Source organism: Oryzias latipes, chromosome 1 (genome assembly GCF_002234675.1).
Source record: "Oryzias latipes chromosome 1, ASM223467v1".
Taxonomy (NCBI): domain Eukaryota; kingdom Metazoa; phylum Chordata; class Actinopteri; order Beloniformes; family Adrianichthyidae; genus Oryzias; species Oryzias latipes.
The window spans coordinates 19,156,719-19,182,747 of NC_019859.2; the positions used below are offsets into that span (position 1 = coordinate 19,156,719).

Genomic DNA, 26,029 nt, shown 5'->3' on the forward strand with positions numbered 1-26,029 from the left:
GCTGACCCAGAAGATGAAAAGTACTGTACAAATGAAGCTACACTTGTTTTGCCTGAAACAATAAATCCACAAAGATGTACATTGATTATCTCCACTACTGTTTATAGTCTGTTATACAAATAGTTCAAAACAGGTATTTCTTGTGGCATACCTAAATTATTTTCCCCCCCAATAAAACCGGCCCCAGATTTTGTTGTCTTTGATGTGATTTAAGAGGAACAAATAAATGATGATGATGATGATGATGATGATGATGATGATGAAAACTTTATTTAAAAAAAAAAACACCCAACCACAGTGACCATTTTGTTTTATGCTAAAAGTCAGAGTACAGTCCATGCGCCTCTGTCTTGACAGCTTTTTTTTTTTTAAATCGGCTCATTCCTTCAGCCTGACAGGGATGTAAAGCCGTAATGGGACTGTCATTTTTGGGGATCTTTAACCAAATAGATTTTGAGCTTTAATCGTGACTCAATTTGATCACAAGAACATGCAAAACATCCAGACTAAAATCCGGATTGAAAACTGTGAATTTGTTCTGAAACAGTGTGAAACAAAATCCAACATCAGACTTGAAAAGGTGCAACACATAAATAATAGAGATTTAGATCTCTATTATACATAAATAATCATACTACTAATATTAAACATTGATTCAATTTTGAATTAATCCAATGTTAACAATAGCTGGAATATCACGTTCACTGGAACAAAATAGAAATAAAGCTGGAGAATGGATTCAAGTGCAGCTTGTTCTCCTTTTGTTTTTGTTTTTTTACTGTATAGTCATAAATATTGAGATGCAAAGCATTTCTGACATTACAAAGTCCCGCGGTTGTTGTACGTAGTTGGGAGGACAGACTGTGGGGGAGAGATTTGATGTATAAATTAGCACCTAACAAAACAGATGAATTTATTTTGACTTAAACAGTTACTTAAAATGTGTCAAGCTTGTTTTACAACATGAAATAAGAGGAGAAACTGTCTGCATCCTTAGGCAGCATAAACAGACAGTAATGTCAAGTGACAGCTCTGCCTTGCTTGCCTTTTCATATTACCTCCATCACTCTAACCCATGACACTTGAGATTCAGCCGGATAGATTCAATCTTCCACTTTCATCTGTAATTGCGTGAAAATGTCCAATCAAACGCCAGCCCATATATGTGCTATAAAATATGTCTGCTTTTTGGTCTCTCTTTCTCCTGATGACTTAATTTGTGCCCTGAAACGTGAATGAGAAGCTCCATGTTGCCACAGAGGCAGCTGGCGTCACTGAGTGTTTCCCTCAGGGACTCGGGGAGTCATGGAAGTCAGTGGTTGCACCCAACAGGCCCTGGCTCAGCCTCCATTTTAATGAATTGCAATCATCACTCATGCTGGGTATGCCCAAAGGTAGAGTTCTCCTTTTTGTTTGTTTGTACTTTTGTTTAGTTCATAGCTTAACGTTCAATACAACTCCAACTCTTTCACAGTCATTGACACTATTTTCATCTTCTCTTTCTAAGTGACCCCAAGTAGTTGTTCAAAGTTAAACATGGCTGATTAAAACCTGATTGCTGCTAATATTTTCAAATAAAGCATTCAAATAAAGCATTGTCCTCAAGGAAAATCTTGATTTGAGGAACTGAGGCAAGATTTTAGGATTAATTATAAACAAACAAATTACAGATAATGAAATTCATTATTTTCTAAACACATTAAAAAGCCATTTATACCAGAAAATGCTAAAATGCTGCATGAATAAATGAAGCAAATAAAAACAAGTCAAAAAAACGTATTTCATTTTGGGATCTGGATTTGGGGCATACATTTCTTAGTTCATACTATTACATGGATCAAAGGTAACGCAGCTGAGCATTTTAACAGCATCAATTATTAATGTTAGGAATATGGAGCATAAAATGGACAATATGACTTAAAATAATAGATGTAGGTCTCATAATTTTGATTTTGATAGATAATGTTAAGAGTGAGTTAACCCCAAAATATAAATACTTTCCTTTAGTCACAGTAACAGTTTGGGTGGGGACAGACTACGCAGGAGTGACTTGTTACCACAAGTCTTTCCTGTTCAAGTCTCGTCACGGTTCAGTTTTCAGTAGTAGTTTGTTTAATCTGTATTCATTCACACTTCATGTTGCGAAAAAACAAAATGAAAATATTCCTCAAAATGTGTAAGGTTCAAATTCTATATACACAAATAAAACTGTTGATACTCCACTGTTAACTAAAGAATATTATCTAACAAAACAAGTTTAGCTAAATGTCATGATAGACTGATAGAAGTCACATTGCTGTTTGGAGACCTGATGTTTACCACACTTGACTTCAACTATAGAAACAGAAAGGGAGAGCTGTCTCAGGAGATTGGAAAGAAAACCCTCCACAAGCATTTTACAGGTAAAGGCTCTGAGCAAATCTCCAACCAGCTTGATAACAGCTGCACGTATCATTCAGAAGGTTATGGTCAACAAAATAGAGTTTAACCTCCATGGAGCCTTCTACGACAGGAAAACTGATGACATTGAAAGATAGAAGAAAGATAGAAGAAAATAATTAAAAAGCAAAAAAACATCTAAAAGCATTAAAAGTAAACCCCAATGCTCAGTATCTTTTTGAATAAAATTAATGTTTCAATAAGCCACAAAGTAGCTGGAAGAATTTTTTTTTAAAATATGTTAGCTTTTTGACATATTAATGATGTTAACAGAGACAATAATGAGGAAAAACCAAGACTTTTTCCACAGTGAAACATGGAGGAGGTTTGGTCATGGTCTGAGACGTCTTTGCTACTTCTAACAAAAGATATGTTGATGTGTACAAGATATAATGAAATGTCAAGGTTACAAAGACATTATGAGGTGAAATGTGCTGTTTAATGTCAGAAAAGTGGGTCTCCCAATCGGTCACAAGTAACAAATAGGATAATGACCCAAAACACAAAACAGCTTTAACCCAAGAATTGCAAATAGCACCGGATTATACTTAAATTGACTTCTGTAATACCTAATTTAATCCTTTTCTAACATCTGTGTAATGAGCTGGGACATGCCTTCTTTCAACCTCTGGCAGTTAGAGCTGTGCTTATGATGAGTAGAGGAAAATGCTTGTTGATAGGTGCAGAAGTCACTTTGATGATTGCTGATATCCTTTGGAGAGTCAGTGATTGTTATGTCTGATTTTCAGTAAAACACTTTTCATTTTCACTTTTGTCCCTTATAAGTTGTTCAAAGTATTATTTTGAGGTTAATCCCATAATAATAAAATGGCACTAACATTTCCATCCATGTGTTTATAATACAGGAACATACATTCAACAACTGTCTGTGACATTTTTAAGTACAAAAGAAGAGGAACAGCATTTGTTGTGTCTGTGAGGTATTTTCCCATTTCAGAGCTAAGTTAAAATTACTTTGGAAAAAAATGTATTTTTTACATTACTATCTCAAAAATTTTTGTAAAGCATGTATATATAAATTTACTTTGTTCTATTAGGACATTGATCTGGACCTAATAGTCACTCAACACTAGCTTTAAATCAGAAATCACACTTATGAATAACAAACTATTTGGATTTTTTTAATGGTTTTAAATGTAGCTGTTTTCAAAAACTATCTACTTAAGAAAATAAGCCTAGATCTGATTTAAAAAATTGTTAGTGTTAAAACATAAAAGCACATTTGTTTGGAATGTCATCTTTGCAGTATACCTGTTTCTAACAGCAGAGGGAGCTAATAAATATTCGAAGGGAAGACAAATCTCGCGACCCCTGACCGCCTCCTTAATTCTCGCGAGAGTCCTTCTTTCCTCCTCTTTTACTCCCTTTAGCCAACATGGCAGTCGGCAAGAATAAGAGACTGACCAAAGGCGGTAAAAAGGGTGCCAAAAAGAAGATGTAAGTTTGAAATTCACGCATTAATTAATGTGCAAACTTTAGTGTTTTCGATATCTGTTAATTTGTTGTACGAAAATGGAAGGATGAGTCTGATAAAAAGCAGATGGTATGAAGTCGCTGCTCGTCTTGTCGCCGGCCTGTGTGGCTCTGGATGGAGTTGTAAAGTGCTACGTAGTTTAACATAACGTTTATACTCTATTTTATACATTAAGTATCATAACACCATATGTAGCATTAATGTCGTAGTGGAGTTTTATAGACAAGAAAGGCTTCCGTGTATTATCACAGGTCAGATGGGACTAATTGCTATGAATGCTAACTTACGTGTTAGCATGTTTGTTTGATTTAGTGCGGCTGAAATGCAGCCAAACCTGAAAAATGAATGTCGCTATCCTCCTATATTTGTGGCCTATAGAAGAAGTATCGGGTACAATTTAAACAGACTGCGTTCTTCATTGATGTTAAAAACTTTAAAACTTAAAAAGGTGACTTCCAAAAGCATGATGCTGTGCAAAGCATGCTAATGCTAAACGGAATTTACCAAACTAAAGTAAATTAAACTTTTTCCCCTCTGTCAATTGGATTGTTGTGAGTTCCTTAGATCATGTTTTCTGTTTTTTCAGCGTGGACCCTTTCTCCAAGAAGGACTGGTACGATGTCAAGGCACCAGCCATGTTCAATATCCGCAATCTTGGCAAGACCTTGGTTACCAGGACCCAAGGAACCAGTAAGATGGTCCATAAATTTACAGATGTCTATTTTTCAGCAAAAATAGATAAACTTGTCTTTAAACATGACCCAAGAGTATCATATAACAGTGTATACCGTAGCTGCGTATGTGGTAAAACATGTCCAGATTTTATTCTTGCTTGTGAGATTTAGTTCAATTTCTGAGCTGTTTAACTTTCTACCACCCAGAAATTGCCTCCGACGGTCTGAAGGGACGTGTGTTCGAGGTGAGCCTTGCTGATCTGCAGAACGACGAGGTCGCCTTCCGCAAGTTTAAGCTCATCACCGAGGATGTTCAGGGCAAAAACTGCCTCACCAACTTCCACGGCATGGACCTGACCCGGGACAAGATGTGCTCCATGGTTAAGAAGTGGCAGGTAATGTTTTTAAGATTCATTATTCAATCTTGTTGTAATAAAGCTTTGGTGCTTTCTGCTGGTTTCTTAAGGCTTTAATTAGATTTACAATTTGAAGTATTTCTCAGTGGAAAATGCTCTAAAAGCCAGTCGGGTCTGTTAATGTGTGTCCTCACTTTCCAGCTGAACTTCCTAAGGATGACTTTTACGATGAAACGTTATTTTATTTGTGTATATTCACCATTTTGATCCCACCATAAGGTCACAACAGGTGGAGGCTTTTTCTTACTGTTAAACAGGTTCAGTTTATGGCCATCTTTCACGTCTTTCAGTGGTAGCTCTTTAATAAATTCCCCGTCACCCTTGTGCTCTGTTCTATGCAACAGGGGGTCATTTCCCCCCAAACCTTTGACATGCAGACATGTATAGTTACTTTAATAATAAAACTTTAAGTCATGGTTTGTTTATATTATGAAAGACATGGCTTATTTGTAATTTTGTTTCTTCGTGATTCATGAATTCTCAATTAGAAAAAGTTCTTTTGAATATATGTTTGTGTATTTACATGCAGCATGTCCCCAAAAACAAATCGGATTTGTGATTTTGTAAACCGTTTTAAACACAGAAAACATTTTGAACTTGGCTAAACTAAAACTTGGTCTTATCTGCTTACTGTTGGGTTTGGACTGTTTTTAAATGCAACAGGAAATCGCTGTTGGGTTGACCTGATGAAAAACATTTAAGGCTAATGCGGCCGTACTAACATGAACCCCTGATTTTTTTTCAAACCTGTGTTTTATTCACAATTTCTCCAGACCATGATTGAAGCCCACGTGGACGTGAAGACCACTGACGGATACCTGCTGCGCCTGTTCTGTGTTGGTTTCACAAAGAAGCGCAACAACCAGGTCAGAAAGACCTCATACGCCCAGCATCAGCAGGTCCGCCAGATCCGCAAGAAGATGATGGAGATCATGACCCGTGAGGTTCAAACGAACGACCTGAAGGAAGTGGTCAACAAGCTGTAAGTTAACTGCATGAAATACATATTTTCTGTATAACGGCAATATTTTCTTTTCTTTGAATTAATTTGCGGTGTTGGATGTTGTACTTCAGGATCCCTGACAGCGTTGGTAAGGACATTGAAAAGGCCTGCCAGTCCATCTACCCCCTACATGACGTCTACGTCCGCAAGGTCAAAATGCTGAAGAAGCCCAAGTTTGAGTGTAAGTATTTCTGAGGTTCTTTATTGGGTCAAAATGTTGTTTCACCAATCAAAACTGCAAAATATAATGGAAACAATTCCACTTCATTTAAAAATAATTCAGGTGAGCAGTTGGATTATCACAGTAAAATGTAAACTTTGCTTTAAAAAGGCTTTATTGCAATAGGTTTGGTTCTAAATACTGAGCAATGATATGCACATTATTATGATTGTGCGTTTGTTGTGTAGTCCAACTGCTCCTTTGGGAACGTGTGATGACATTTTGTTTCGGTCCCAGATGACTGCCTGATTACTTTTAAATTGAGATCAACTGATGTTCCCTTATGAAGCAGGGCGTCATGCACTAAATGTTAAACCTTGCTTTACAATTTTAGTCTGTTTTTAAAGCTTTGTCTTTGTGTTTGAACACAGTGGGCAAACTGATGGAGCTGCATGGAGAGGGTGGTGCAGGCGGTGCTGCAAAGGCATCTGGTGACGACACTGGAGCCAAGGTGGAGAGGGCCGATGGCTATGAGCCCCCCATCCAGGAGACCGTCTAGGAACATCCCAACAGATTTAATAAACATTGTAAATGACCAAACTACTTGTGTTTTCTAGTTACCATGACATTTTCTTTGCACAGAACATGTACTGCAGTTTTTTTGACTCCCTAAAATTGTAAATGTTTAATTATACTCATCTTGTAGACTTTTAAAACTGTCAGGGTTGTTGTAAGCTCTACTCAATATAAAAACTATCAGACTAGGTATATAAAACTAGACTGGCCATTATGGTCTTAAAATGTAAATCTACCTTCTTCCAACATCAGTTTGCAGCCACAAAATCCAAAAAGTCATTTGTAAACATTTTATTTTTAATTCACATAACTTAAACCATTAAAATGCATTACTGTTGGAAAAGGTTTAACTGCTTAGGATTACAAAACATTTAATAGACAGCAGTTTAAAGATGTTCCATCAACTCAGCCCCACATCTTTGCAGTGTTTGGCCTCATTGTAACACTTGGACATAGTTTTTAGGGACCAGAGCTCTTTTTCCTCTCAAGTCTGCCAGAAACCATTCTTCATCAACAGACTCCACGTTGGTCAAGATATCACCAAACTGTAAAAGAAGACTTTGAATTGATGCTTTTATTCAGCAGAATCTTGCAGGAAAAGAAAAAAAAAAGGTACCTGAATTGAGAGTTCTTCATCACAGTCTGATCTAAAGTCATATAAAGCTCTTGCTCTCATTCCACCAGCAGCTTTACTTCTCAGGTCAATAGTGGGCTGTTCTTCTGTAACAAATAGGAAAAAATAGTGAACATTTTAGTTCGAATTTTTTTTTTTTATTACAATTAACTGACTAATAAAAACAGTTAAATGTTGAAAATAGGATCTTTTTTTTCTAAAAACAGGCCTACAAATAAGCTAGATCCCAGTGTACCTATTACGGTCTGAACATAAATCCGGGGGAACATGCCCTCTCTGCCATTCAGTTTGCCACAACTCCACTTTTCATCCAAGTGCTTGGTCATGAGGATGCGGTCACCTTGGCGAAACGACAGGTCGCTGGAAGTCTTTGCTGCATAATCATGCAAGGCCACTGCCCATTCGTTAGGTTTGGAAGTCTACAGGAGAGTCCACAAACAAGAGAAACCATGAAAAGTTGTCCATCTAGAAGACATTAAAAAACAGCCAGTATCAAAAATTTGGATGCTAAATGTACAGCTTTAAAAACATTGGATCATCCTGTAACAATGTGGCTGTACATGCACAGAGCTATATTTAGATAGTTGTGTGCACACAGCTGTAATAAGGTTTTAAGGTAGTAAAATACACAAAAATAATGCTTACAACAGTGGGAATTCAAAATAAAACCCTCAAGCTTTGTTGCACAGGTAAAATATGTTGGTACTTAATGTATTGGGAGTCAGCATAACCAGCATCTTCTTTGTTGGGGTGTCCTCTGACATAAATATTACCTTAGCAGGTTTGGCAGGCTCAGCTTGTATGTTGGGAGGGGCGGCGGCGGCGGCAGCAGCAGCAGAAATACCTGCAGAAATGAACAGTTTATTAAGAAACAAGAAGAGCAAAGGATACGTATTTAGGTAGGAGCGTTTCTCAGGGAATTGTTGCATAATTGCAAAATAAAAAGAAATAAATCAAAACATTCTAGAAAATGAAAGAGTTTAGCAACTGGATTTGTACGTTTTTATTTTTAGCAACTTTATAGGAGTGGGGTCAAAAACCAAGGTCATGCATTCATCAACTCCCCCATGCGGTGGAGACCTTTCTCTAATGAAAGACAAACAGTCAATCAAATGCCTCACAGAGCTTGATTTAAAGTGCTCTTTCCTTATGAACAAAAACATTTGTGTAGAAAAATGTAAAAGCACTCTCATTTCCCTCACCTGGAACAAACATTTGGTTCAACTGCTGGGTTGGAGGCGGCGGCAGATCTTCAACGACCTCCACAAAGTTCAAAGGGAAAATGCCGATCGAGGCGCCGATCTGCCCTTGCGCCCACTCCTCCCCCACATACTTCTGTAGCTGGATCACATCCCCCTCAAAGAAGGTCAGCTCATCGCTGTGCTCCCCCTCAAAGTCGAACCTCGCCACGCACCTCGGACCACTGCAAGGAATAATTTAAAAAGCTCATCGGGACTTTGAAAAATAAGTAAATAACCGGTTTCACCATCACCTGAACTGTACCTGATTGATGCAAGCGAAGGCTTCTCTTTCTTTTCAGGGACAGGTGAATTTGACTGATTGAAGACATAAATATTACTTTTTTAAAAGCCTTACATCGAGACTGTATTTTTACAGGGAATTATAAAAACAAGACTTACCAGAACTTCAGCATAATTAATTGGAAAGAAACCTGTGGATCCTCTGCATGTGCCTCTGTACCACTGATCGTCGGCCTGCTCCACCCCTGTCACAACATCTCCTGCTCTGAGACTCAGCTCTTCTGGATTCTCTAAAAAATAAAAATCCAATCAAGGGTAAATTTAAAAATTCCAAATTCAATTATATTTTAGTCAGGAAATGTATCGAGGAGCAAAATATATTGTGAAAGTTAGCAATGATGTCAAAGAATGCTACCTTTGGGTTTTTGAAAAGAATGTCCTAAACTTTATTTTGTACACTAAATAAAAATGTTACCAGTTTTAAAGTTGCTAGTGTGGGACTTTCATTCTGTGATTTTCAGGATTCAAATAGAATACAAAGACCATTGCTTTGTCTTTTTGAGCAAGAAGTCAAAAATAGTTCAGTAATGCAGTTCTTCATGCATAAGGAGGATTATTTACAAGGTCAGAGCTTTCCTGAAAAGGGTCAATTAGGAAGTTGACACCCAACATAACTGAGTTAGGACATAGAGACACTCTTTCAGAACTGTGGTAGTTCTGCATTTGTGTGCTGTAATAGTCAAATCTTCAGGGACACCTTTGCATCATTAATAATATTTTGTGAATGGGAATGTCTGACTTGGAGATACACAATTCGAAACTGAGAATGAACAAAATGATGTGTTGATGGGGCACCTGCTCCAGCCTTAGATAAGAACTCAGAGACCTGAAGTGTGTAGCTGCAACGACACTAAAACATTAGCACATTATGTTTGACCAGTGTTACAATGAGATATATTTGTACCTGACAAACATAATGTTATGCTAAGCTAAAAATGCAAATCAAAAAAGTCAGTCACAAATTCTGCAAATCGTCCCACTGAAAAAAATGAGAGGTCTGGGATTTTCATCATAGGTACATTACAGCTGTGAGACACAGAATGTAAAAAAGTAGCCAGGAAATCACATTGTATGAGTTTTGAAGAATTTATTTATTTACATGTAAAACTACAAAAAATAAGTATTCATCTTCTACAAACAAGTGAGACTTCTGTTCCTCTCAGGGCTGTACCTTCTCTAAAGACACGCTCTGAGGAAAATTAGTTTTTTTTTGGTGTTTTTAAAGGGTTCTTTTTTGCATTTTTCTTATGATGGAGGACAATTATAAAAAGGAATATAAGCTTAAAGTTGCATTTCATTTTTTTGTCGACCAGGAGCAGATGAAAAAATGCTGTTAGAAAATGCTTGTTTTGTGATGTAAAAATAGATCAATTTATGTCTTTGTTTTTACTCGTCCAAGATGGCATCTGGCTCAAAACTGGAAGGCTGGATAACGCAAATACTGTTCACCATTTTTGTTGCACTGCTAAGATTAGCTTAGGGTTGTGGGGGCTGTAAACTATTGGGAAAGACTATAAACAAATGGATGACAGGAAGTAACGGAGGCCCCACCCACAACCCAGGGGGGAATTTCTGATGAACTCCTGCCAATCTGCAGAAACTATGTCCTAGAGAGCGACACAGGTTTTTGGGATTTGGCAAAAATGGCTTAGTTATACAGTAGGTAAAAGACCAGTGGGAACACTTTTCCAACAGATCAAAAGATGATCAGAGTGGGAATTAAAGAAGCTCTTCTATCCTCCACTTCTCCACACCTGTATTAATTGCACCTTTGCACCTTTGAACTGGTGTCCATATAGAATACACGTCCATACCCTTAAACTGATTGCAACTTCTCCACTATGACCAAGACGAAAGAGCCATCAAAGGACACCAGGGACAAGATTTTTCATCTGAAGAAGACTTAAGAACTAGCTTAGTGAGAAGAAATCAACTGTTGGATCAATTATTATGGAATATGGAAGAAATACAAGTTCCTTGACAATTTCGCTACATGCAAAACCTCATAGGATACAAATTATCTTGAGAATGGGGAGGAAAAACCCTAGAACTACACGGATGAACTGGTCAATGACCGGGAGAAAGCTGGGACCCCAGTAATAAAGGTTTCTATCCGAAACACACTATGTCATCATGGATTCAAATGCTGCAGTGTCATTACAGACACCTTTTTAAGTGAAACAACTAGCAGATTTTGAGACTGTCAAATGCTTTTAAGTTGCATAAAGCCTCTCAAAGCTGTTTACTCACGCGGCTGGAAGTCGTAGATAGCTTTTACTGTAAGCCCACATAAATCTCCACCAGAAGCAGCTGGGACGTCATCCTGCAGGGGATAGTACACATAATTCTGCGGCACCTGACACTTAAGGAGAAAAGATTTGTCTTAAAGATTCACTTACATATACTGGAGAAGAGTAAGATTCCAGAGGAGTTATAATTTTCAAATTAGACTTGTGGACTCTGCCTATGACCTCTCCAGCTTGGCACAGATATTCATTGTTGTTGACTTTTTCTAGTAACAGAAGCACTTCATCTTTCTTTAGGAAAAACAAAGAGGGAGTTCATATCACTACCCATGAGGGATATTTAAAAAGCCACCTCTTTGTTTGTTAGTGAGCCTCAAACCTCAAACGAAAGCTCCCCGATGTTACACCCATCGTAGTCCAGAGCTGCGATCGCATGTGGGAGTTCAAGCTGAAGGGAGAGGATACATTAATGCAGCTGACAGGGTTCTAAGAAATAACGTTTTGTTTTAGGACCACTCTTACTATATATTTATTGTACAGACAGTGGCCTGGCCTGGGCCTTGGTGGTAAGACCATCTCTGTTTTGTTGGGCTTTATTTCCTGGTGTTTGGGCGGGGGTTGCAGTGATATCGATGGAGCACGATTGGTTGCACCAAACTTAGGGGGCGGAGGTCTTCCAGGGCCTACTTTGCCTGAAGGAGGACGTGGTGGGAGTGGTTTGTTCATGCTGGGTTTCCTGAGGTGCAAAACCAGCATTACTTGATTTGAAAATGATTATAGCAGCAACCTCTTCATGGAAATGATTTTTTTGATTTCACATTTACCGAGGGGGTAGGGTCGGTCCCGGCCCCATAGAACACTGCAGGAAGAAGACATATTTTGAGAAGTTGATTTCTTTTTTCTTTTTTTAAGCAATAAAATGAACACATGACAGCAATATGTGAAGCTGAAACCATAGCAACCACAAGCCAGCATAGTACCCAAAAGCAACATGATCACAGCATTACAAGACTTTCTTTGTTTGGAAAGTAGAACAGGTAAAGCCAGTAAGCAGCTCAGTTACAAGAAAGTCTGACCAAGGGAATTGGAACACATTGCACCATAGAAGCAATTGCACAATACAAGCAGAATGCAGAGGAGGAACTTTGAGTTCCTTCAAAAATAGATAAATAAAATTGTTATTTTGGTTTGAAAGAAAAAAAAGTGAAGGGATGCTTTGGCTTGCACTGAACTGTAAGTCTTACCTGCGAGGACACAGCCGGTTTGGTGTAGTCCTGTAGAATGTTTGAAGAGCCTATTGGCTTCCGAAAAGGGAGAGCAGGAGGAGGATCGTCCTGAATGTTATCGGATACTGGAAAACAAAAACAGGTCCAATTAACAATGTGTACAAATTAAGTGAAAGATAGATGTACGTATCTTTAATTAGGAGAGTTCAAATTTGAGCAGTTTTAGTCAATCGAGAATTGCTGGACTCACTTGACGGCATTTTGCTGGGGACTCTAATGGTAGTTGGTCTCCTTGTTGTACTTTGTCTGGGTAGAAAACTTCCATTGATGTCCACATTGTATTGAGATTTCATGTGGACATTATCTAAAAAAAAAAAAAGCAACATATGAACTAAAGAACAAGAAAGTCTCCAACTAAATCTGGTCATGGGATCAGTTTCTACTGCTTTTGTCAGAATGGAGAGAAAGTCATCAAAAACACGAGACAATCCACCTTTTATCAAGTCAACTTTCAATTTTTGAAGAAAAACGACAGGAAATGTATCCAGTATTAAAATGAAGAGATGTTGGTCGTAAAAGGACGATAAGGAAAAAATGATATTAATCCATCAAAAATGCTGCAAAGGTGCAATGAATAATCATTCATAAAGTTCAAAAACTATTTATTAGATCAAATGTTACTGGAAATGCTTTTCATTTTTATAACAGCTGTTTGTTTTAACCTCCATTCCCTTGCTCCTCCACCTCCATGCTCCTTTTAGAGGATGCCACAATGAATCATTCGCTTCCATCTAACCCTCTCCTCTCCTACCCTCTCTGCATCCTCCTTGCTTACACAACCAACCTCATGTCTTCCTTCACTACATCCATAACCTCACCTCAGGTCGTCCTTTAGGACTCTTTCTTATTAGCTCCAACCTCAGCCTCCTTTTTACCAACATAATCACTGTCCCTTCTCTAAATGTGTCCACACCATCCCAACCTGCTTCCCAGAATTTATTTCCAAAACGTCTAGCGTGGTTTGTCCCTCTGATGGATTCATTCCTGATCCAATCCATCCTTGTCACTCACAAGGAGAACCTCGACATATTAATCTCTGCTACCTCCAGCTTTGCTTCCAGTCTCCTTCTATACCTGTCTTCTCATTCTTATGTCACATGTCACACCTTCCTCCACCTGCATGCACACACCTCTGTGCCTCTTTCCTACAGTCTCCTTTTCTCTGGGCTGTTGACCCTAGGTACTTAAAATCCCCCATCTTTTTCCAGCTCTGGTTCCTGTATCCTCTACATTCCACTGAAGTCCCTCCAATTTACACACAGACACTCTGTTTTGCTTCAGTTGACCTTCATGCTTCTCCTTTCTTGATCAAACTTCTATCTCTTCGAGTAGAGCTGCTCATTCCTGGTCCTCGAGATCTACCACCCTGACTGTTTTCCAGATCTCAAAGCCCTGCTAGCTGCAGATTTGCTCAATCAGATGTCTCCAGATTCTGACTGAATGAACACACCTGGTCCAGGTAATCAGCAGCAAGCCGTGCAGGGAGAGTTGGAAAACAGGCAGGGTGGTAGATCTCGAGGACCAGAAATGAGCAGCTCTAATCTAGTCATTCTAAATTATTGTCCTAAGAAATCAATTACCAACTAAACTGTTTGGCTGTTAGATTTTCTTTGATAAACCTAAAAGTTCTATAAAAATCATATTTTTAACACATTTTTTTTCAATAAATAAAATCAACATAGGTTTGTGATTTAATTTAGTTATTACAGTTATGATATAAATTTATTGCACAAATACTCACTTGATGTACCGTCAACGAGGTCACTCTCTCTGCTCATAGAGACTGAGTTGTGGTTGTTTATATTCAGGTTGGGTTTGAGGGGTTGCTTGAAAGGCTTCACTGGAGGTACAGGTGGAGTTGGTGATGGTTCCTCCTCATGCCTACTAGCTCTCGCCGGCAAAGCGTAGATGGGTTGCTGTTGGATGCTGCCATTGCTGTGCAAAGCCTCCAGCTGTTCCCTCACAGACATTCCCACTGGTTTTCTAAGAGGCATAGCTTTGGGGGCTGGTTTCGGGTTTGGAGTTGCTGGTATGTTTTGACTGTCATCCATACTTCTAAAAGGCAGTGAAGGCTTGGCCGCAACTGGGGGTTTGGTGGTAGCCCTCCTGGCCAATGGGTTTGGTCTGGCCGACTCATTTCCTCCCTCTGTTCCATTCTGGCCCTCAAAGGCCTGGATTTTAGAACGGATGTTGCGCTGACTGAAGGGGTCGCTCATTTCACCAAGAGCATCTCCAACCTGCGTCGTCTGACCTAACTGCTCGTCAAATCGCTCCGCGAACTGGTGGCCTTCGTCAAATATTTCTAGTAATTCATCTGACAATTTTTTCGTAAAGACATCTAGTGAATCCGGCTGTGTAATGTCACTGGATGGACTCGCCTCAGGCAAAACTTTGATTTCTGCTTTTGTTGTCTGCTTCTGGGATTTTGTGCGAGGACGGGGGATAGGTCGCTGACGGTTTTCTGAAGTTGAAGCAGCAGTTTCAGTGGTTGCAGCAGGAAAATGTTTTTTTGGGATTTGCCAGAAAACTGTAATAGATTTTCTGTGTGTGTGCGAGGAATCTGCCTTTTCAAGCTCTTCTAGGTCTCGCTTGGTGCCCCTCTGGTCCTCTGGGTCAGTGACTACTGACACGTTTGCTGTAGCTTCTCCGACTGTTTCTATTACAGGTTTTCTATTCGCTGCTTTTGACAGTGAGAGCCTGGGAGGTTTTTGTGGCTTTTTACCTGGAAACAAAATTTAGGGTAAAAAAAAAACGCCTTAAATGCCAATCATGTTTTTTTGTTTGTTTGTTTATCATCATCATCGATGGCTTACTTGCAGATTTTTTCAGAGCTGGCGGTGAAGCTGCTGTGCAGGGTTGGTCGGTCTGGGTAGCACTTGTAGTTGTGCAGGTGGACCTGCGAGGGGCTGCAGTGGGCTTGGTAATGTGCTCCTTCTGGTTCTTCTCTTGGATCACCTGATCGTAGGATGGTGGAGGCTGAGTCATGACAAAGAAAAAGAATGTTCACGCAAGTCCCCCCCTTAATTTTAGACGCATGGTGAACTATACCAACAATCTTGCTTTTGCACATCTTGAAAAAATTGCAACTTGACTGCAAAAGTGTGCCTTTGTAGAAATAATTTGAATAAGTTAGTTCTACTGAAGGATACATTAAAAGGTCTGGCGACATTTTTTGTTTTTGCAAATATTAAATAAATTTTAAAAAGATGAACTTTTAAACTTGTAAAACCATGTTTATGAAGAAAAAAATGTATTACAAAAAGGTTAAATTGTCTCAAAGCATTACTCATAAATCCTACCTGAGAGACGACTTGGACACTTGCAGACCAGCGTGACTGAGGAGTGAAAACTACTGAAGGACCTGGAAACCAGTGATTGTTGGACAGAGGTTCTGTTGAGACAATGGGAATCTCTGGTTGCCTAAAAAAAAAAGAAGAAAAACCACATCATAGACAAGTTAGACAAAACACACAAACACATTCTCTTTCCATCCTCCTCATTTGAAAGTTTTCACACATTATGTTGAGTAGAGTTAGACACAACACAAAACCCACAAAGGACAACAGACCCTTTACCTGCTCTCCTGTAGGCTGTCACAGTGAGACGTTCTCGCTGGAAGAAGAAAAACTCTAGATGAGCTTTGACACTTTGTGTTGTCATTTATATGAATAAATATAATGACACAGCACAAGTATAACCCAGTTATGAGCTACATAATAGAAAATAAAGGTAAACCTACCTCGTTCTACAACAGCTGGTGCAGAAGACACAGATCCCTGACTGAAAAGAGCAGACAATGAAGCTCATGTGTCACTAATGGGGGTTAAGAACACCAGAACACTGCTGGGCGAGTTTATATCATGATATAGTCAAGTCCAACAACACAACAATCAAATATTTAAAATGATTTTAATCAGAACCTACTGTAGATATTTAAGTATAAAACCAATGTGTCAATAAAGGTAAACATTCTTGTATAAATAATTAACTATGCTAAGTCCTGTAAAAACAGATGGTAGGATTTTTGAAAGTTTCCAAACAACACTGCCTAAGTATCCTTTTCTCCGATTTTTTTTTAAATTGTTTATTTAAATAAAAAAGATCTAAATATAAATCATCAAAATGACATAATCCTTCATGTGCAATATGACTTCTGAAGTTGAACATGTCAAAACATTTGCAATATTGTTGAAACAAACTGTGCTCCAGCTCTCTTTGAGAGGCCACTGGCTTCCATTTCTGAGCACCAACTGAAAAAACAAAGTGATGGAGTCTTTTCTTTGTTCTCCTGTCTTTCATAGAGAATGGCACAGTGTTGTCTGGTCCGTCACAACCCCACCATCAGCAGATCCAACAGTTAAAGGGACAGCAACCTGCTTCCCATCTGCAGCTATTCTCAGCCCAAGAAGAGACCACCTACCTGCGGTGGAAAGGTTCTGGCTTGGTTCTTTCAGAGTGATCTATGGAAAAAAAACAAATGACAGATGGGATTTGTTTTCACAATATATCAGAATAAATTTACCAAAAAGAAAATGAGGAATTTTTATAAGCTTTTTCAAAACTATCTCAAAGTTGTCTTCTGTGACACAAGCAAACAGAAATTAAAACTAAAACCAGCTTTTCTGCATTAAACACTTCTGGACCGACGGGTTACTTTGACATGATGGATTTATGCGACCATTATCTTAAAGCCATCTCATAATTTTTCCTGGTGGTGGAGGTTACAGCAGGTTCACGACATTTACGATAAGGTGAAGATAAAGTGCCTGCTTCATGGATTTTTGAGTGCTTGATGGAGTTTTCAGGGGGCACTTTCCCTTTTCCCAAAATGCATTTTCACTGTCATACATTTTTGGGGAAAAAAACACAATTGTCCTCACAGAAAGTCTTTAAAAGTTCATTCAATCAGTAGTCTAGCAAAAGGTTCTGTGACAGTTCCTATTTTCAGGCTAAAAATCTGAACCTGGATCAATTTGGGGGTTAGGCAGCAGCATTTCTGACTGACTATGTAATTAGCCCTGATCAATTTCAGCTGCTGTGGCCGGTCGCCCTGGTAACAAGAGGTGTGGCCACCCCTTTCTGTGCTTTTTGAGCCGGGCTTTTCCCGCACATGCTCCCTCTCCTCACTTCCTGGCTAATGATGCGCTCCCGTTTAAAACTTTAGGGAACTCGTCCTCAGAAAATGCTCCCATCACGCCTTGTCAGAGTAAACAATCAGCAGGTTACTGGAATCAATCTGCCCTGATTGGAAGGCCCCAATTAAAAAAAAAAAGTTCCAGAACAAGAATTCAGTCCAGTCAAACCAGTTTGTCACAAGTTTGGAAAACATTTTTTGACTATATCACCGATCGCCAGCATGTAAACTTTGAGCTTTTTTTTTAACATTTATAGGCAACAGGGAAACAAAAAGTAAAACTGTAGGCTAAGTATAAATCTGAAGTCAAAGGTGGCTGTGTAGGAACATTTAGCTGAAACCACAATGCACCATTCACCTGTCACACCTGCTGCTTCTTATCTGTTTGAACAGCAACAGCAGTTACACTTTAACAGAACGTGTAGCAAGAAGATCCAACCTTTTATTTAGATGGATAGTGTTTTTTTAAGCATTGACTTCCCAGTAGAAGACCTGACAGACCTTGTATAAAAAGATATGTTGTCAACAACTGAATTGATTTAGCCCAAAAGACATATTCCTACCTTAATGAGCCACAGCAGCAGATGGGAAAAATGCTCTGTAACAACAGTATATTCCTCTAAGGAACTTTTCCCCTTCTTGTTGACCAAGAACCTGGATGTTACACGCCCACATACAGCAAAGGAGAGAAGGGTGGCCCTATTACGTGCCACTGCTCTTCTGTTCACCTGGCCATTCTGGTGAACTGGAATGTGGTCTTTCAGGAAGTGGAGAGACAGCTCAGTTACTGAGTGTGGAGTTCTAGTTATAAGAATTTGCATGTCTTCACTAAAACAGTTTGGGTTGTATATTTACTAAGACAAATAACTTTCTTTACACACAAAAAACCTTTGATTCTTAAATTATTAATTAGACTACTATTTAAAACCAAATCCAGGATAAGCAATAACGCAAATCCATACTAGTTTTTTTTTTTAAATGATGTCCTTAAGTGAGTTACACGTAGCACGTAAAATCTAAATATGTTGATTGTAAACACTTTACCCTATGCAACAATTTAAAAACCTGTTTTCATTCAAATCTATTTAAAAACACTTTATTCTCATCTTAAGGGCAATCTGAAGATGGTGAAGTACAAAAATATCTTATCTTGACATAAAAAAAGAGGTAAAACATGCAAATAAGGTAAAAGTAAAAAAAAAAAAAAAAAGAAATCTACACGCACAATAGTGGGCTTGTGAAAGTTTGCATACACAGTGCACATTATGGAAGAAGTGACCAACCATGTTTTTCCAGTGCGATGAGTAAAGGATGTCTGTTGGTATTTTTATTATTTTGTTGATATTTTTATAATGTATCTAAGCTGACCAGGGGCCTGTTTCAGAAAAGTAGAATTAAGACATCCGGGATAAATGACTGAGCTGAGCTCAATGAATCCAAAACATGTGCGTCCAGGCTTAATTGGTTGCACAAAGACCAAGCCAGGATGAGCAGACACGGATTCATCAAGCCAGGTGTAACCAATCCTGGATAGGTGCGCACTCACAGCTCACTCAAACAGACCCCGCCACAGATCACAGATAAACTGATTTACCATGGCAACTAAAGCCGCGTACCTTTCCCCGTCGGAAGCACAAATCCTCATGGAGGCATACGAGGAGGTAAAAGATATAATTAAGAAGAAAGGCGGCAACACCACCACAGTGATAAAGCATACTCAAAAAGAATTTAAATTAAATTACCAGCCAAATAATTTTATGAAAATGTAACTTGTCATTTCAACCAGAACATTTTATGTTTGTAAATCTTACGTGAATGAATCATGTCGATCGTACATAAAAATAATACATTTAAAAGTTACTAATTTCAATCATGTTGATCCAACATGATACCGTTGAATTGGATACATTAGTAATTGCAAGGAATTGTGGGATTCCATTTTCTTTGTCTATCTGGGCAGATTGGGGTCTTAGTGTGAGTTTTTGTCCGTGGGTTTTATTGTCTAGCTGTTTTACTCTGTTTTAACTAGTGATTTAATCTGATATGTTTATTTCTTTTCTGCACCATGAGTTAGAGTGTAGGAGAGGATGATGACCAAACCCCTTGTGCGGTAAACTGTTCATGTAACTTAAAACATAATTCGCATTATTTGAACTCCTGTCTTGTGATGTGGGACATTACAGCACATTTCATGTCTTTGATGTGAAAATTAAAAGACCCATTGGTTGAAACTTTGGAAAACCTTATCATTGTCAGATTTATAAATAAAATTAAAGCAAAAAATTAAGTAATATCAACATAAATTGTGTTAGGTAGTCATACAAATTTAAGTTGAATAAACTTAATTTAATGAGGTGTGACCAATTGGAGTGATTCAATTAAGTTAGATCAACTTTTATCTCTTGAGAGTGAGCAACAATATTAATTTAAACTTGGGTCCAACTGCAGTATTTAGATTGAATCAACTTAAACTTATTAGTTTGAACCTAAGTACATTAAGTAGGACCAATATGATTCATTTTTGTTCAAGTAACGCTATCTAATCATGTGGAAATCATTTCCATAATTGTTTTATGTTCATTCAAAGTGAACGTTTTTTGAGTGTAGTTTACCTGCTTTGTTTTGTCCTTATTCAATAAAGGAACATAATGTTACACATTGTGTTTTCATATTTTAATGGAATGTGTATTATTTTGTATGACAGAGTACTAGGGCCCCACTGGGGAAAAAGGATAAAGTCATAAATTTATGAGACTGGTTCTTTCTGCAGAAAAGCAAAATATTCTTTTTACAGTTTTGATAGTTATGACAATGTGATACTTCATATTCTGGCACATCAGCATGTCTTCGTTTATGAAACCATACTGAAGTACAATTTCACGAAATGCCCCACATCTGTCATTTTAACAACTGTCCTCCTTTAAAACAACTGGTTACAATATTGTGACTTGTCTTTTTTTCCCTCTGTGGCCCTAATATTCTATAATTTTACATATAGCCTTATAGTCTATGGGAAACTGTAAATTATCTAATGATAGCAACATCATCTAAAACTCATTATTTATCCAAAATGATTGAAATTAATGATCACAAACGTTTAAATAATGACAGCGGGTCTAGTTATATATGATAACAATGTATAGTGAGCAGTGAAATAACTATTGGTTTCCATTTGTGGCGACTGCTGACTGACATTAGGGATGAGATTAAATAGATCCTGGAATTTAGCCTGGTCTGGAGCAGGCTAGCTCCACAGAATAAATCTCCATGGTAACTTATACCATAACATATCCTCCTGCCCCCTATCCAGCTTTAGTGCAACCGGATTGGGGATCAGTTGAGCCAGGATCACCAAGATATCCTGGCTTAATCCCTTATCCTACTTTTGTGCAACAGGCCCCAGATCATCAATTTAATTTTTGAAAAAATATTTTTTATTGTACATTTTGTTTTCTAAATCACTATTTTTAAACAGCCTATTGTGAATAAAATGTGCTTATAATGTGCAGTTTAAGAAATAATGTTGCATCTAAAATTCAAACTGAAAAACAGTTTCTGAGTCTTCCATCATCATTTAACACGACTTAATTCAAGTATCTGCCTCATCTGTTAACTATATAACTTGTGTAGTGGTAGTATTTGTAAAACAGGTTTGAATCTTCAGGTGAATCAAACTCCAGGCCTTGCTGGGTTTTCAGATGTCCTGCCTCATCTGATTACCTGGATCAGGTGTGTTTTGACAATAAAAATCTACAAAGGCAGAATGCGTTGTAAAACAACTAAGACGCTAGCCTACAAGGACTGCACACGTGTTCAAAAAAAAAAATCAAATATTGCTGAATGTCTTATTGACAGAATCCTTTGAAGTAAAAGCAAACATTTTCCCAAATTGTAACCGCCTTCATCACAATACTCGCTTTAATGTCCAAAGTCCTCACTAAACAGCTGACCTTCAAATGCCAGATCAAATGAGTGGATCATCAACTTGTTCAGAGAAAAACTGATATCCAGAGTAAAACTCATGGTGATCCAATTAATAGACCTTAATCAGGTAAGGCTATTTTTGGACCAACGCACCCTAAACAAGCATTTAGATCATGCAGCATCTGCTGTATTGTGCGTTATGGATCTAAGGTGTCTAGTTTGTTATTTTATTGACCAACTAAGAGTTTATTCTGACAGCTGTTGTGAAAAATAAACGCTAAATCCCTTGAAAGCCATGACACACTAGATCCGTAGTGTGACATTGGAAAAGACACCACAAACACAGGGGGAAGCGGCTGGAAACAGTGGGGAGGGTTTGTCCACTTTCTCACTACAACACATGCTGACATTACTCAGCACAGCAGTCGCAGAGCAACTGCTGAAACTGGCAACAAAAGGCAGGGAAGGAGGAAAAAAAAAACACCAACAACAAATTCACACAAATTGAAAGAAATGAAGAGATTTGATTGGAATTTACATGCTCTACACATAGTAAAAATATTTTTTGTAAATAAGGGGCAGTTTTTCCAACATGTGGATAACAAAGCAGTCTAAAACTGATTATAGTGTTGTGAGTGAAGAACAGAATATCAGCAACTAGTGTGGAGCCCAGTCAGAGAAGATTAGATGGTGTGAGTGCAGACGGGATCATCTGCAGTGAAAGCAGCTGAAACAGTGTCTGGTGTGAGGCCTTCTTTTCAGCCAGAAGGGCTAAACAGTTGTCGGAGCAGAGCAGAGTGCAGCGTGCATGACGACACAGCTGCTTGTCAGTTTTAGGAATCTCCATCCAGACAGTTGGCCAGGTCAGGGCGTGGTGGAGGCCTGAGCTCATGCACCGGCGATAGCCGGGCAGTATAGGCGCAGCAGTCCACAGATAAAAGTTTGTACACCAGCTGCTTTAAAGGAAGCAGCTAAATAGAAAAAAGATGTAGCCGTTGCTATTTCAGTGACAAAAGCTGCATGCTTATTTCAATTTTGGTGGAGTAAAATATGCAGTTGACATAAACCTGACATTTGGAAATAAAAAAGGTGAATATTTTTCTTTTATTCTAACAGCATTTATTCTAACAAATGATGGCATGTGCACACATCTGTGCTAAACTTGTTGTAATCACCTGCTTAAAATTATGTTGCTTGAATATTTTCTGATTTACAAAGAATGTTGTAAATAAATGTAAACATTTCCGTGTAGCTTTGCACTAAATATTTGCTGAGTTTTCAATTTTCTGTCCACATTTTACACCATAAAGAATATAAACCCCAAATGAACCATTCATTTAAACTATTTAGGAATAATTTAATTTTAAACAAACAAAAAAACTTTTTGAAAATGTAAAAATAGATCATTTTAACCTACTTTTGCGCACTACCAACTACAAAGTTAGACATGGATGGGACATTCAGGAGGCTGGATCCTCATCTTCCGGCTTTATCTACCTGTTGGAGGAAGGCTTCTGTCCCCCGGGGCTTCTTTCTGCCCCTCTTCTTCCTCCCGCTGGGATTCTGCCATCATACGGATTCAAACGGTGTAAAAACCGACAGACAGGAAATTTAAAGTAAACAGCGGGTCTCATAAACGCAGTAAACGGCTCGCTCATCCACACGCTCGGAAACAGAGTTCAGAGATCCTGCTGCGGGGAGGAGGCGCCACTCTGAGCGGATGGACCCCCATCCCCTGCCCCCCTTTTAAAACACAGCTGTTTAACCTGCTATAGCAGCAGGAAACATAGACCCATCGTAAAGATAGAATATGTAAACATGTTTGTGATAAACCCGATTTCAAACGACTTTTACTTGCAAGCCCAAAGCTCCAGAAGTGCGCATGCGGCTTTCGGCTGAAATCCATTCCTGCCACATATGTTTTGCCACTAGATGTCGCTGCAGAATAGTTTTAAATTCTCCTTTCTCGCGAACACAGTTTCTCAAAAGAATTATTTAGATGTGTATCAACTATAAACAAAATCATCAAATTGCTAAATATGTCGGGACTTTAACTCTGAATATTGATTTTTTTTGCCCTTTTAAACTACAAAATACCTTTTACAGCCTAAAAGAGTGTGCACCATGTCAGGTGCAGATGATATTGGAAGAGGGTGTGGACTGATAAATGTTAGACTGATTAAAAATGGCGCTTCGCTTATAAAGTTTGAATAAAAATAAGGTATACACTTAAAGCTATATATATATACTGTTTTCGTCGGGCATAATTTAGTCTACCAAAAGAGATTGGTTGAAGTGATTAAAACAAAAAAATTGGCTTGTTTGAATGAGACCTGAAATAGTGTAAGCTAGCGAAAGCCTCGCGATGTGTTTGCTAGTTTTATTGCAAACTTCAGACTGACCCGTTTAAAACCCACCGAGTGAAGAAAGCCGATAGCGTCTGGTGTTTACGTCATTTCAGCACGCCGCGGCTCAGCTGCTCCTTTGGAGTTCACGGGGAGGAGGGCGGAGCCTGCGCAGTCCGGTCTTCACCTCTGCACCTCGAAGCACCTTAAGGAGCTTTTATTGCGCCAGACTTCCTCCGCACAGCTTTTTTTTCCTCCACAAAGCGGGGCAGAGAACATGGATATGTTTTTATTAGCCTAGAAAGGCCGGGTGGGGGTGTTTTTGGTTACAACCTGCTGCTCACTCCGCCGAGTTCTCCTGTTTCAGAGATTAAGACCCGTCCGAGTCCAACGGTAAGAGGAAAAGTCCAAACTCTCGTCCTACTTTTTCTGGCAGATTAATACGCGCGTTAGTAAACATTTAATGTGACGGGGACTCATTTCCCCCCTTTAAGAGCAGCTGGCTAATGGTAGAGTTGCTGTGACTCTACAAACTCTTTCATTACTCGTCGAACTAAAACAGTGAAATAACGCCTGGAGTTGCATTATGTTTTAAATCAAAAGAAGTGAAAAAGCGAAGCATGTTCTGTTCTTTTTATTGATTACTGTGTGTATGAACAGAAACAGGTCTGACCCACCCATCCTCCAATGAGAGTTGGGCAACCACGAGCGTCCAATTAACCAGCCAGGCTTCATAACATGCTTTCACAATCAATGCTCCATCCAAACAGAGACAGCAGGCTCAAATAGTTGTTGGTTTTTAAAAGCTTTACTGCATCACAATAACAACAGTAATTCCTGAGCTAATTAGTCTTTATGTGAGAGGTTAAATTAAGTTAGAAAAACGACAGAGACTATATATTCCTGTCCTGAGGAGCTTTGATCTCCCAGATCCAGAGGACACACAAAGCGCAGGGATCGAGTTACCTTCATACATCAATGTTTCATGACTGCCTCCAGACTGTTTGCATGAATCCTGCACAGGTGTTCTCTTCCAATCATGGTAATTCACAACCAGCTATTGTGCACCCAGTTTCTGACTGTAAATGGAAGATTACAGTGTTGTTCTTAAGGGTGATCAGACTGGTTCTGTTCTCCTCCCAGCTCTCAAAATTGAATTTTTAGTTGGTGTGATTTAGGTTTCCATTGGGTTACACTTATTCACTTTGATGATTCACAAAATATGATGTTTACATTTGGTCAGATCTGTTTGAAGGGTTTAGTAAATGTAAAAGTGCACATTTATGAAACAAAACAAACCAAAGTATTGTCAATTTTTTTAATGATCATTATGTAGTCCTTTTACATTTTCAGAATTAGGTCACTTCTGATCTGAATCAACATGGTTTTCATGGAAACATCTCTAGGGCATTTTCTCAATTCATAAAAAAGGAAGAGTTCAAGCAGGATAAAATATCTCAAATGTGTTCTGACTTAAGGGTTCCGTTTTACAGCTCCTTCAGAACCTTCTTTCCATTGACTTTGCTGCAGAACTCTGTTGGGTTTGATCATAAGTGGGCCTATTGCCTGTTTTAAAACGGGCCTGTAGGACCACTGTCTGTGTTGTTCTGCAGACATCTCTGCTGATCCACAGTTGATTTCCTGGATCAGATGTCTACTTAAGGGATGGTGCATAGTTGATTAAAATAAAGAAATGAATTAATATTGAATTGAATTGGGAATTGGATCATAAACTTGTGAATAGAAATCTGATGGATTCTGTATTTTGGCTTCGGTTGTCAGCCTTACAGCGATCATTGCTTGCTGGAATGCAAATGTGAGGTCATTCCTGTCTTTGAAAGGGAAGAAAGTTATCTTCAATCTCAATTCACATAGGCAGTGACATAATCTGCTTACTAGAACTCAGCCATTCTTAACAAAGACCCAAAGAAATAGTTAAGCTATTCCCTGAACTATGTGTGGGTTATAGGGGCAATACAAGCTTCTAAATTGGAAGGAGACTATAATCTTTCATTTTTTATTTTTTTTACCCGTAACTGGAAGTATTGAGGAAACAAACTTTTCACATCTTAATAGATACTTTATGACACTTGTTTAACCCTAATTTTGTGATGACAATTTTTTGCGCTGTTTATTTGTCTAATATAGCTGTCAAA

At 38.5% G+C, this 26,029-nt stretch overlaps 3 protein-coding genes and 1 non-coding gene across 5 annotated transcripts in view; 3 read left to right on the plus strand and 1 right to left on the minus strand.

Annotated features, from left to right (window-relative positions):
• Window positions 1-3,819: 3,819 nt before the first annotated feature.
• On the plus strand, window positions 3,820-6,783 carry rps3a (ribosomal protein S3A). Its single transcript, NM_001104841.1, is given in 6 exon segments — window positions 3,820-3,897; window positions 4,521-4,624; window positions 4,816-5,003; window positions 5,798-6,006; window positions 6,099-6,208; window positions 6,619-6,783. Coding segments are annotated over 6 exon segments (801 nt in total). The 5' UTR covers window positions 3,820-3,835; the 3' UTR covers window positions 6,747-6,783.
• LOC111948372 lies at window positions 6,454-6,525 on the plus strand. Its single transcript, XR_002874353.1, has one exon. It is a non-coding gene; the product is annotated as a small nucleolar RNA SNORD73 (small nucleolar RNA).
• Window positions 6,784-7,039: 256 nt separating the features above from the next.
• sh3d19 (SH3 domain containing 19) lies at window positions 7,040-23,966 on the minus strand. Its single transcript, XM_011476721.3, has 22 exons — window positions 23,946-23,966; window positions 23,026-23,091; window positions 16,891-16,930; window positions 16,210-16,250; window positions 16,046-16,082; window positions 15,770-15,890; window positions 15,284-15,446; window positions 14,212-15,192; window positions 12,661-12,774; window positions 12,429-12,535; window positions 12,009-12,043; window positions 11,707-11,920; window positions 11,564-11,632; window positions 11,338-11,475; window positions 11,189-11,261; window positions 9,038-9,168; window positions 8,901-8,953; window positions 8,600-8,820; window positions 8,171-8,241; window positions 7,633-7,816; window positions 7,380-7,483; window positions 7,040-7,308 (listed from the first exon to the last, which is right to left on the minus strand). Exons 8-22 carry the CDS (start codon window positions 14,684-14,686, stop codon window positions 7,198-7,200), a joined length of 2,100 nt encoding a protein of 699 aa, XP_011475023.3. The 5' UTR covers window positions 14,687-15,192; window positions 15,284-15,446; window positions 15,770-15,890; window positions 16,046-16,082; window positions 16,210-16,250; window positions 16,891-16,930; window positions 23,026-23,091; window positions 23,946-23,966; the 3' UTR covers window positions 7,040-7,197.
• fam160a1 (family with sequence similarity 160 member A1) overlaps window positions 23,947-26,029 on the plus strand; it is a 31,720-nt gene continuing 29,637 nt past the window's right edge. For both annotated transcript variants that reach the window (XM_023957694.1, XM_004066003.4), the window contains exon 1: window positions 23,947-24,266. The gene's annotated coding sequence lies outside the window, so the exon portion shown is untranslated. The remainder of the gene's footprint in view (window positions 24,267-26,029) is intronic.